The 13,923-nt window shown below is 36.6% G+C and overlaps 1 protein-coding gene across 1 annotated transcript in view; it reads right to left on the reverse strand.

The window, feature by feature from the left end:
• The window catches only part of Magi3 (membrane associated guanylate kinase, WW and PDZ domain containing 3), a 228,916-nt gene that overhangs the window by 77,779 nt on the left and 137,214 nt on the right, over positions 1 to 13,923 (reverse strand). Inside the window, exons 4-6 of the mRNA XM_059266005.1 lie at positions 12,232 to 12,441; positions 9,470 to 9,647; positions 2,809 to 2,888 (exon numbers count right to left, since the gene is read on the reverse strand). Of these exons, the coding sequence (XP_059121988.1) occupies positions 2,809 to 2,888; positions 9,470 to 9,647; positions 12,232 to 12,441 (468 nt within the window). The remainder of the gene's footprint in view (positions 1 to 2,808; positions 2,889 to 9,469; positions 9,648 to 12,231; positions 12,442 to 13,923) is intronic.

A 13,923-nucleotide genomic window follows, 5' to 3' on the forward strand; every position in this document is an offset into this window, starting at 1 on the left:
GGATGTGTTAGTTTTACTTTCTTTTATAATATCTTATGATGTTTTAATTTATTTTGTTATTAACCTTTAGAAGCCTGTTTGTTTTCTAATGAGAAACAGAAAGGGCATGGATCTGGACGGGAGGGGATGTGGGGAGGGAATGTGGGAAGGAATAAAGGGAGGAGAAACTGTAATCAGGATATATTATGTGAGAAAAAAATTAAATTTTCAATAAAAGGGAAAAAACTACAAGAAACACAAAGACCAAAGACACTAATACTCGGAAACAAAATTTATAAAAACATAAAATCAGAAACCATAATACATAAGCAAAAGACCAACATGACCCCCCCCCAAAAAAAAAAAAAAAACGCCCAAACAAGCAATATAAGACAAAATATCTACACAAATACCATTGAGTTTGTTCTGTGTTGGCCATCTACTGTTGGGCATAGGACCTACCCTTAATATGCCAAGTTAGACTCCACTAGAGAAAAATAATTTTTCCTTTGAAAGCAGATGTCAATTAGAGATGTATTACAATGATTTTTTTTAGTAACTTACCTATTTTTTATAGTCACTAACTCAATCCACATATTTCTATCACTCTTAAGAAATTCACAAGTAAACTCTATTCCCATCCTCTTCCCAAGGTAACCCCTAAACTTTTCTGTTTCCTAGATTTCATTACTCTCTTATATAGAGAATAGTGCAATCTGGTCTTTTGTGTCATCTTTTTTTAATTTTGGACAATATAATTGCAGTTTATATATAAATATATAATATTTATTTTTATTGCTGAGCATTAGTCAATTGTAGGGTTATATTACATTTTACATATTATGTAAATGGTTGTTTCCATTCTGGATGTATTTATTAATAGTGTTTACTATAAATCTTTGTACACACACACACACACACACACACACACACACACACTTTTCATTCTTCTTGGGTATATACACAGAAATGGAATTGCTAAATCATATGGTGGACAAACGTATATTTAACTTTTAAGAAACTGACAAAATGGTTTTCAAAGTGGCTATACCATTTCACATTCTGTACATCAATACGGAAGAGCTTCTGTCTCTCTAGCTGTCATCTTTTTTATTCCTGTAGTCATTGCAGTGGGTGAAAATAGCAATCCACTCTAATAAATGGTTTTCAGCAACTTTTTCATGTATATTTTGGCTATTTGTGTACCTTCTTTGGTAAAATGTTTATTTATTTAAATACGGTGTTCATTTTCTTCAGTTGGGTTGTTTGACTTCTCATTGAGTTATAAATCAATTTTTTATAGAGGATGGAGCAGTGGCTCAGCTACTGAGAACACTTGCTGCTTTTGCAGAGGGCCCTAGTTCAGCTCCCAGGACCCACATGGTGGCTCACAACTCTAGTTCCAGGGATATCTGCTACCCTCTACTGGCCTCTGTAGGCAATGAACGCAGGTGGTACACAAGACACACGCAAGCAAAACACCCATACACATAAAGTTTATTTTTAAATCCTCAAACAGTTCTTTATAGATCCTTACCATAATTCCTCTGTTAGATACTGCAAAATCTGGGACTTGGTCTATTAATTTTCTTATCTCCCTTTACCAGGGTTCCACAAGTACTCTACTACTGACCTAGAACACTAGCCCCTCTAAATACACTTTCAAATTTTTAGACAGGGTCTCACTAAGTTGCCTAGGTTGGTATTTATTTTATTTACTTATTTACTTATCTATCTATCTATCTATCTATCTATCTATCTATCTATCTATTTTTTGTTTTTTCAAGACTGAGTTTCTTTATAGCTTTGAAGCCTGTCCTGGAACTTGCCCTGTAAACCAGGCTGACCTCGAACTCACAGAGATCCACCTGTCTCTGCCTCCCAAGTGCTGGGATTAAGGGCGTGCAGCACACTGCCTGGACTCAGGTTGGTCTGAAACTGCAATCATCCTGCCCCAGCTTCATACGTGGCTACAATTATAGGACTGTGATAACCAGGCTTGGCTTATTAATCTTCTTAGTGATGTCTTTTAAAGAACACTTAAAATTTTTAAATTAAGCACAAAACATCAATTTTTCTTCTAGTCTTACTTTTTATAGCTTGTATAGAAACTACCAATCCCCACTTTATGAATGTGTTCACCTTATTTTCTTCTAAAAGTTTTATGGTTTAATTTTATGATTAGGTTTTTGATTTATCTGAAATTAATTTTTTGTGTAAGAAATGAGGTATAGGTGAGGTTTGCTTTTCCAGTATGTTCTTTCTGTTTTTTGTTTGTTTTAAAGTACTAGCAATGGAAAACTGGGCCTTATGCACAGAATGTCAACTTGTTCCTGCACCATTTGTTGAAGATGCTTTCTTCTCCTCAGTGACTTGATTCTTGGCAAATTAATTGCAAATCAAGTGACTAGATGTAGATCAAACGACCCTCTATTTTGTTACATTAATCTATGTGTCCTTACGTAAGTCCTACACTGTCTAACTGTAGCTTTAGAGTGAGTCTTCAAATCTGGTGGCCTATGCTCTGCATCAGACATAATGAAGCTGTACCTAATTTACTGAATATAATTTTAAAAGTTCGGCTTTAGGACATACATTTAAAAACCAGCAGTGACATTTTTCTTTTTTTTAGAGGAGGTGGAAAATTCTTATAAATTTATATATATCAACATAATTACTACCATCAGCTAATTATGATTACAATCCACTGCTTGTGTGCTTATGAATATTCGTATTTGCTTAGGGTTTTGGAAAACTCATTATCTAAGCAGGAAGAGTAAGGAAGGATTAAGAGAATAAGCCTTGTATGAAAGGCTTCTGAATCTCTACCTCCATCTTCACAGTCTTCAGGGGCTTTGGCTTTCTTGCAGAGACGAGGATCCAACCAGGTGGTTGTCTTGGTATTATGACTGTGGAATAAAGATCTCAATTAGAAATAGTAAAATAAAGAAGGAGAAAAGTATTGCAAAATCAAAGACTCAAAATAACTAAAAAGCATGTGACATTAAAACATTTATCTTCTACAGACTCCATTTGTATACTACAGACTCGATAATCCTATTGTTCCCAATCCATTGCTTAGAAACTGCCATAAAGGAAAGGTAATGCTGGAGGCACAAATTTGAGAATGAAGAATTTAAAGAAGGGACCAAATGCCACGTACAGAATGATAAACTTACCTAAGCAGTCAAAACCATTTCAAAGGGTGGGCACATAGCCACATAACTGCACTGCTAGCTGGAAAAGCTGAACTAAAAATCATATTTGCTTGCTGCAGGAATTTCTTTTGTCAAAAAGTACTGCAACTTTTTTTGTTTGTTTGGTTTTTGTTTTGTTTTTTGAGTACCTGTGATTTGTATGTACGGAGCTGAGGGCTGAAAACAAAGAGACAAACAGCTTCTATCCTTATGGAGGCTCCTTAAAATAAGGTAACTTTTACAAGTTTTAAAGTGGCTGTTTTGCAACATATAAGTCGAAAATAATGGCTCTAGTTAAACGCCATTCTATAAAACTGTATTTTCATTAACATGGATCACCTGAAACAAACAAACAAACAAAAAAGGTGGAATAAAACAGAAAGATCATGTCATTGTTCCTTTCTGTGAAGTAGGCCAAAAATGCTCCTAAAGAACAATGTGTTTAATTTCGTTATAGGCCACAGTTAGTTTCAGGCCAAGTCACCATGCAAGGCAATGATGCTAAAACTATTAAACTGCAGAGAACACAATCAATGATCAAAGTCCCTGAAATACGACCAGGGAAACAGCACAGTCAGTAAAGTGCTTGCCTTGCCAACAAGAGGACCCAAGTTCAGTCTTCAGAACTCATGTAAAAATGCTGGGTTTGGTGGCACAGACTTGTAATCCCAGCACTGGGGGGGGCAGAGACAGACGGGTTTGGGGGCTCACTGGCTGGTTAGCCTAGCCTAGCTGGCAAGCACCATGTTCCAGTGAGAGACCTGTCTCAAGAGGTGGATAGTGTTCCTGAGGATTATACCTAAAGTCACCCTCAGTCCTCCACTTGTGCAACACACCCATACAGTACACTTGTACCTACTCACATATACTTGCGCACACACACACACACACACACACACACTAAAAAGGTCTCTGAAACAAAGGGATGTCAGATAAGAAAATGTTTGAGATAAAAGGTAGGAAGGCAACATAATGTCAATTATTATTGAAGTCCTATGAACATGATAAAAACAAGTTCTTTCCTTGTCCACTTTTAGAAAAGAAAAGAATTGTTACAAAGCAGAAGCCATCTCATGTATCCTTTCTAATCCCTCCTCAGCCATTGCAGAACTCTACAACCACTCTTGGGGATGGTACTAGTTGGTAGACCATAGTAGAGACACTTTTTAAAGTGTACACTAAATAATTTGTATAGGAAAGCATGAGAGTATTTTAGAAAGTCTGTGTCATATATCCTGACACAGAGAGAATATCCCTAAAATAAAACCAGTGGAATCAAATGGAGTAAAATGAAAGAGATCACAACTCACAGAAGCCTGACACACACAAATGGCTAGAAAAAAACAAAAAAGCTGTAGAAATATCTTCCTAAACAAAACTCAAAATTTCTCCTTGAGAAAGGCCTGACTGAGTTACCAATGCAAATGTTATTGCTAAATTAGAAAATATAAATAATCTGCTTGCTATGATTTTACCCAATATTCCCTAAGGTGTAAAGCAGTACTCATGGGAGCCATTCCTAAAATGTAAAAGCTAAACCTTCTGGACCTACATTACTATTCTTTTCTGACAGTTACACATTTTAACACAAGCAGTTAACATAGACCCGCCACATTAGCTACAGAAATAAAACTGTTAGCTACCAGTAAATATTCACCTGTATTCTGGATTCACAAACTATTCAGTCAACACACGGTTGGAAATGTTTCTATTATATAGGTTACGTTTTTCACTCACTGACTGCTGCATGGAGAAGTTTTTAAATTTATAGCCTCCTTAGTTTTTTGTTGCTTTTGTTGCCACATCAGAAAGTCTTTGTTAAATCAAATGTCATAGAATTTCACCCTATATTTTCATTTAGCAGTTTAGTTTCAACTCTTTTTGAAAAATGCATTTATTTTTATTTCATGTGTATGAATGTGTACCCGTGTAAGTCTACATTTACCACATTCCTGCCTGGTGCCCGAGGAGACCAGAGGGCATCTAACTCCCAGGAACTAGAATTACAAGTGTCTGTGAGCTGCCTGGCATGGGTACCAGGAACTGAACCTGGGTCCTCTGGAAGCGCAATAAGCACTCTTTATACATTTTCACTTTAATATATACACATAATTATATATAAATATGTACATTATGAATGGATATATATGTAGAGGTAGTGGTAAAGAGAAAGATACTGTTTTGCATAACATTCATTTTTTATGTAAAATACATAAAAGTTTCACATATGCCATATTTATTAGTTAATTTTCTGACCGTTGTGTCTAAATAGCTGTGAAGAATGAATCTAAAGAGGAAAGATTGATTTTGGTGCACAATTCAGGGAATAGAGTCTGTCATAGTGGGGAAGGGATAGCAGGAGGAAAGACGATACAAGGCTGCATTTTTAAGTAAGCCCTCCCCGGTACTCCTGTAAGCAAAGTCAATCAATTCACTGATGCACTAAGTTGGACTCTGGTGGTATCCTACCTTTGGTCTGTTGTTGACTTCCTACCTGGTGTAATAGTATTTGTTCATGTCTCTGCTATGTACAACACTTGGCAAAATGGATTTCCTCATGCAGAAGATTCAAAGATTATATTAACCTGCATAAAAATCTGTGCTGATTAAACACATTAGTAATAATCTCAAAGTATCCAAAATTCATTAGTGTCTCATTAAGGAAAAGAAATTAAAAGCATATCCTCTTGAAATTATTTTACTAAGAGCAAGCACAGATTTGAATTTTTGAATTCTCTTTAGGGAATTCTGTCTGTAGCATGAGTCTGAATCTTTGCCTGCCTAAAAGATGTCTTGTGAGTTCAAGGCCCACCTGGGCTACAGAGTGAGTTCCAGGAAAGGCTCAAAGCTACACAAAGAAACTCTGTCTCAAAAAACCAAAACCAAAACCAAAAAAGAAGAAGAAGAAGAAGAAGAAGAAGAAGAAGAAGAAGAAGAAGAAGAAGAAGAAGAAGAAGAAGAAGAAGAAGAAGATGTCTTGTGAATCTTTGTGTCCCTGTGTGTGGCGGCAGGGCAGGGAGTCCTCCATAAGAAATGGCTTTTATCCAGAGGGCCTGGTCCAGTTCCATGGGGGGGTCCTCAGCTACTGGTTCACAGTTCAAGTGTTTCCACTAGTTTGGCTATTTGTCCCTGTGCTTTTTCCAATCATGGTTTCAATATCTCTTGCTCATATAATCCCTCCTTTCTCTTGTAGATTGGACTCCTGGAGCTCCACCTGGGGTTTGGCCGTGGATCTCTGCATCTGCTTCCATCAGTCACTGGATGAGAGTTCTATCATGACAGTTAGGGTGTTCGGCCAACCGATCACCAGAGTAGGTCAGCTCGGGCACTCTCTCAACCACTGCCAGTAGTTTATTGTGGGGGTATCTTTGTGGATTTCTGGGGACCTCTCTAGCATTCTGCTTCTTCCTATTCCCATGGGTTCTTCATTTATCATGGTATCTCTTTCCTTGTTCTCCCATTCTGTTCCTGATCCAGCTGGGACCTCGCACTTCCCTAAGCTCTCTTTCCCCTGACCCTTGCCCTCCATTACCCTCCCTCACCCCCCAGTTTGCTCATGTAGATCTCATCCATTTCTGTTTAGGAGGCTCCCAGGCAGTGGGACCGGGACCTGTCCTTTATGCATGAGCTGGTTTTTTGGAACCTAGGACCTATGCTGAGACACTTTGCTCAGCCTTGGTGTAGGGAGGAGAGAACTGGACCTGCCTCAACTGCATCTACCAGGCTGGGCTGACTCCCCAGGGGAGACCTTGCCTTGGAGGAGGTGGGAATGGGGGATGGATTGGGGGGAATGGCTGGGGGTGGGAAGAGGGAGGACAGGGGAATCCGTGGCTGATATGTAAAATTAAATTAATTATAAAATAAAAATAAAAAAAAAAGAAATTGCTTTTGCTCTGCAATTATGGAGTAGCAAAGAGAGTGTGACATGGGGAATGAACAGGGTACTCAGAAGTCATGAACAGAGTTTTACAAAAGATTGAAACTTTACTGACTCTAACTAACACAAACAACATATGAGAAAAATGATATCAAGCAATATCTGTATGCTATTTCCAGCACTTAAGGATGGATATTTGCTTCATGATATTGCTTTTCAATCTATTTTTGCTTTCAACAGAGGACTACCATATCAAGCATACACACACACAAACATACACACACACTCATTGAGCTCCTCTAGGTCAGGGACATGGGAGAGTATCTAATTTAAGATTATAAGTATGCATTAGTTTAAGTTGCAGCTCAGGTTGGTTGTTACTTTGTTCTCTTAGAGACAAGTTAAACGCACAGGCTGAGATATAATAGGACAGCAATCTTAAGTCTTAAGTGTCCTCAAGGTATATTATTAAGTCTGGCTGTGAGGTCCAGCCAAAGTTCTAGACTGTTTGAACATAAGGGATATTTTCATAATAATGTATCACAAAAAAATCAATTGAAAATAGATAAAAGACAGATCTCAAACACTGAAACCTCTATAGAAAAATGTAAGAAAAAGAATATAAGATATAGGCATAAGCAAGGATTTTTTTTCTATTGCACTGGAAATAATCTCAAGAATAGACAATTTGAATTACATGAGGTTAAGAATCTTTTACACAGCAAAGAAACAATTACCATAGAGAAAATCCTATAGAATGGGGGGAAATCATTGCTGTTACACATCAGCCAGCAGATCAGAGTCCAGGACACATAAAGAACAGGCAGTAAGCACCCTAACCACTGAGCTATCATCTCTCTAGCCCTCTAGTTTCAACTCTTACTGTTTAGGTCTTTAATAGATTTAACTATAAAAACATTCTTTTTAAAATTCCCCTTATATTTTAGGGTTTAGTTATAAACTGTACTTGAAAAATCCCTTCAATTGTCCATACAAGAGTTGTACTGTTTGTGAACATTTTGACACTAATATTTACACGAATGTATACATGAGAATGTACTATATATGGGGAAAAAAACACCATGTCCCCATAAAGTCTGTCTTTTAAGTACTAGACTCTGACTTGTAGAACAAAATGCTCATTCATGAGACTGTCTGAGGAAGCAGACTGAAGTCCCTATCCTTAATTAATGATGAAGGGTTTGGGAAGGAGGGATGGAGGGATGGAGGGAGAGAGACAGAGAAAGAGAAATTCTTTGGGTGTAGTACCCAGACCTCAGTATTTTTACTGTTATTTAATTATTACATTCTGTAACTTCACTACATTAAAATTCTCCTCCTGAACAAATTGCTCTGAAGATTTGACTTACAGGTGCATTAGGAATATAAAAACTCTTCATAATGAACTTTGAATAAATTATTTGCATAACATTCTCTAGAGCAAACAACATTCAATTTTAGGCTGATCTAATTATGTAGTATTCGGTACCTCTATGAATATTATTATGAATATTATATTAGTACTTTTCCATAAAAAACTTACCTATTTGTACTTCTATTACACCAGTGACTTTAAGGATCAGTGATATTTCCTACTGTATTACTTAGATATATTCTCTCAATACACCAACTCTAAACTTTAGGACTGAAAACACCTAATTCAGATAATGTATGTTCCTCCCCATGATTATCATTTTGTTTGTTGGCTGGCTTGAGGCAGGATTTCACTCTGCAGCCCAGGTTGGCTGGGAACTTGCCATCTACACCAAGATTGGCATCAGACTCACAGAAATCCTCCAAAGCACTGGAATTAAAGTTGTGCACCACCACACCTAGCTCATTAAATTGGGCAATCTACCTAAAAGTTTTTCTGTTTAAGGGAAGCAAAATACTCTTTATTCCTTTCATTTTCCATCACCTATTTTCCAACCTTCTACGTCTATAAAACCAGAGGTCAGACACAGCTCGGTTGGTAAAGTGAGGACATGAGTTTGAGCTCCAGAAGCTACACAGAAAAGCCGGGTATAGTGGGGTGCACGTGTCCTCTCAGCACTGGGGGTGTGGTTACCCAGAAGAGTCTGATAGGTGATATCCAGGCCAATGAGAGACACTGTCTCAAAACAAAGTAGACAGAACCTGAGGAATTACACCTGAGGTTGACCTCTGACCTAGACACATACATACTCCAGAGGCCAAATATACTACATTACTTAATATAAGTTGAAGAGGAGGAGAGGAGGGGGAGATGTCATTCAGGGAAATAACTAGATTAAGAATCAACTTAAATGGAAAATATTTTTAAATAAAATAAGTGAAAGCTTTGTGATGTTGGAGTGAGTAATCAAACTAAGCTTTAAAAAACACCAATCTATCCTCCTAGTGACAAGCACGCTGGAAGAAACAGACATTTGCTTACTCAATGAAATAGATCATGCCTGTGTCAGTGTAGGCCATCTCCCAGTTTGGGGGCAGTGGCTCCAGATTCTCATCTCTCATCATATAATTTCTAAAGTCCATGGAGCTATTTGTTTGGTTATAACTTGGAACAGTCTTCATCCAGCAATCAGATGACTCAGAATGTATCTCTCTGGTTTCTGTAATTGTTGGAAACAGAACAGCATAAAGGGTAAAGTTCACTTTTTTTTTTTTTAACAAAGTGCCAAGTGCATATATCAATACATACATAACACTGCAATTATATACTGTAAATTCTCTTGTCTATTATGCGTATATTCCTTTATTAATTTTGAAATAAATAAACATACTCTTTTTTAAATTTTCTAATTAAAATAAACTCTACTCCTCTGATGCTAGTCTAGGAAAGCAGCAAACACTGCCAGAATCAATTCAGTAAGAATCTTAAGAGCAGGACCATACTTACAGAGACTTTATACTCAAGCTCTATTTTAAGTGCTTACCATCTATTAACTCATAGCAACCTTATTATTATTATTACCATCTTTTTTACAGATTGAGGAAGCCAAGCCACAAAGAGGTTAAGTTAGTCAGATCGCACAGCCATTATACAGCATTGGTAGGGTTTGAATCTAAGCAGACCACGCTTTTGACAGCTACACTAAGCAGATTCATATACTTTTAACACAGGTATTTAAATAATACTTTATTTTTAAAAGTCAAATATAACACTGGTAATACTAAAATGCTTTTGGAGTCCCAAAGACTATGCCATAGGTAGGGAGACTAAAACTTGGTTATTGTTCAGGAAGTCTACAAGTAATGCACTTAAAACATGTTCTTAGAACTTATAAATGTTATATCATTTTCACACTTTTTATAAGTAATATCTCTACTCTAGATAATCTGATATATGAGGTATCGTCCCATACAGAAATATGCTTCCTGATTGCTGTCTCTATTCATGCCCATGCCTTCCTACTGCCTATTCTCAATACAGAAGCCATGATGAGCCCATTAAAGCCTGTTACATATTCCTCTTCTCAAAATGCCAATTGTGACTTTACATTTCAAAATAAAAACCAAAATCCTTTCAATGGCCTCTATAACTATGTACCATGTATTCTCCCTTCTCTATCATTATTGGCTGACCTCTAAAATAGTGACGGTATTCTTTTACCTTCCATCACTCTGCTCCAACTGCATACAATACACTGGCCACACCATGGCCAAACATACTGGCTTCTTTGCTCTTGTCTAAATATCCCAGGCATACTACCATTTCAGATATTTGAATTTACAGTTGTCTCTGTTAGGAATGCTCTTCTCTCAGATACTTGGAGTTTACTCATTTGTTTCAAGTCTTCTCTGTTGCTTTCTCTAAATGTGCGAGTTGACTACCTCTAATTTATTTCTACCTCCTTGCATGTCTTGTTTAGCATCATCAGACACACTAGATATGTTATTTATCCAGTTGTGACTGGCTCATCAGAAAGTAAAGTCCATGAGAACAGGAGCTTAGGTCTGTTTTGTTCACTACTTTATTCCTGGCATTTAAACAAATGGCTAGCAATTAGTAGCCTAGCAGATGCTCAATAACTATTTGTCGAATGAGCATATGTATGAAATTCCTGGTTTATTTTCCTTGCAGAATATGTAATAAAGATTTAAAGGTATCCAGTGTAGAAATCAATCTGGAAATGAGTTACACTAAGGAAAAATAAGTATGTCAGACAAAAGCAACATTAACTAAATGATCTCTAATACTTTTTCAATGCAATTCAGTGACAACCTTTTAAAACACAATTTCAGTCTTGACATCTAAATGCATTGGCTAACTCATTTAATATTAAACATAAGTACTGAGAAGTTAGAACAACACACAGAAATCACCATCTGGAGAGGGAAATGAACAATGATCATATAACGCAAGAGCTCTATACAAAGAAAATTTTAATAGGTGATGAAAGAAAGATGTAGATGCTTCAGGGTCATATAGAGATGGATTGCAAATCTAGGAACATGATCAGCATTTACTTATTTCTCATACAGTGAATATAGAAAGAAAAAAATCCACAAAAATTCCAGCCTTCATAAAGTTTACACACTAGTGTTCCAAACAGAATGATTACAATAAATAACACTAACATGAGTCTTCTGTGAGCTTCTGGCTTCCTAGTTCTACTCTCAGTTATGTGTAAGAATTTCCTGGGCAATTACAAAACTATTCAGGGACACTAAGGGCAGATTCCTTCCTCGTACTTTTTTATTTTCATTCAGTAAGAAAAATAGAAGTCAAGCAAAAGATACAAAAAATATCAATCTTTTTTGCAAATTATCTTTGAGTGGATCTAGAATTTAAATTTAAAATATTGCTACCAAACTTTTCAGATAACTTCTTCTGGCAAACCTCCAAAGTCTATGTGCTTTGGGTTGAAAGCTGTTATTATAAAAACGATTTTGTTTTAATCCTGAGAAATAAGAATTATGCCAGTAAGATTCCCATATCCCAGCATCACAAGTATTCCAGACAACAAGGTAATGACATATCATTAATGATGGCTTACTATTAATCTAAGTTAAGAAAACTCAGATTAGCTTACAAGATGATCCACAGATATATACATTGTTATACATACAGCTTTCACAGAAAATTAGAATCCTATCACCCGCTCTATATATATTTCAAGAAAAATTTTACTATTTCAATTAAAGGTTAAAGCCCACCTAAAATTATTCGAAGTCGTTCATCTGATTACAAACCTGTGCTTCCACTGCCATTAACAGCCTCTTTGTCCTCATCTTCCTCTTCCTCAGGGAGAGAGCTGTCCATCCTTTCCATCTTGCTGACAGATGTAGTTCGTTTTCTTTGGGATTCTGTGTCAAACTCATTGTCAAAGAGGACCTGATCAACCGGATCTGGCTGGAAAGGACTAGGCTCTGCTGGAGGCTTGGGAGTGCCATAGAAATTTCCTGTGGTGTACAAAATGACAGCAGCTGAAAGCATGAATGCTGACTGAGTTCCCTGAATATGACTTAGAGAATACCTCTGTTGCTTCTCACACTGAAGTCGTGTAAGTGCCTACCACTGACTGAAAGGAGGCCAAAGCTTCCCTGAGAGAGGAAGCAAGAGGAATGGGAGGATGGACTAATTTCTCCTATATCTTGTCATATATTAGCTACCATATGAATACAATATGTATTAGTTAGCCATGAAGTTGATGATATCAATTATTTCTTCCTATTGAACTTGTTTTATATGGATTCTGAATTAGGGCCAAATTTGGAAATATAAAAACATCGACTGTCTTATGCAAGAATGAAAGCTACAAAAGAGAAAGGATAAAATTAACTCAAATATTTTGTTCTAATGTATAAAATGAATTATTTTACTAAAATGAGGATATATACAGACAAAGACTAAGAACCATTTCATATAAGCTGTTTGTATAATTTTAAAAGGCTTTTCTGTACATTTTAATCACACTACCTAACAATTTTTTGAAGAGACATTATTGATCAAATTCTATACTAGTGTATACTCACAAGAGCAAGAGACAGTTTAGTGTTTTACTGAGGATTCATGATTTTGACAGTACCAGTAATTGGTCCAGATAATAATAAAAACAAATGAAAGAACTTGCAGTTTATCATACAATTTCCATTGGGCAAGCAGGCACAATGGGAAAATGTTCAGCAAGTTTAGCTGTCTTAACAGTTGTTGCCCTGACTCCTTTTGACTTTACATCAATCATTATGTTGATGTCATAAAAAGGTAAACACGCTTATGCATGAGCTGGCTTTTTGGAGCCCAGTGCCTATGGTGGGACACCTTGCGCAGCCTTGGTGCAGGGGGAGGGGCTTGGACCTGCCTCAATGAATGTACCAGGCTCTGCTGACTCCCTATGGGGAGTGGGTTGGGGGAGAAGGAGGGGGGAAGTGGGAGGAGGGAGGAGAGGGGGATCTGGTTTTGGTATGTAAAATGAAAATGAATAGAAAATTTCTTAATAACAATAATAAAAGAAACATGGTCACAAATAAAAAAAGTAAAACACTTTTCTTTTATTGTTGTGCTTATAAAGTATAACACTTTTAATCAAACTGTTCAGCTCTAAAGGAGGTAATTAAGATACCCATTGACATAATAGAAATTAAGAAAGTGAATGGGTATTTTTCCCTAGATAGAAAAAAATCATGTTAGACCACACAACACTAAGACAAACCTAGAACTAACATAGTGGACCTTGATCTGCATGTTCAAGGGAGGAGACATTATAGTGAGTTCTGTTGAAATTGACTACAAGTGCAATTATCAATCCTCAAGGAAGTCAAACTAAAAGACTTCTCAACTCAGTTATTTCTTTGTTTCCAAATCCATATTTGAAGTGGGTTATGCCACAGAGATGGGTACAAAGATTTGTATTAAAACAGACTAGACTTTCTGTAAATAAAGAC

This window comes from Peromyscus eremicus, chromosome 6, assembly GCF_949786415.1.
Source record: "Peromyscus eremicus chromosome 6, PerEre_H2_v1, whole genome shotgun sequence".
Lineage (NCBI taxonomy): Eukaryota > Metazoa > Chordata > Mammalia > Rodentia > Cricetidae > Peromyscus > Peromyscus eremicus.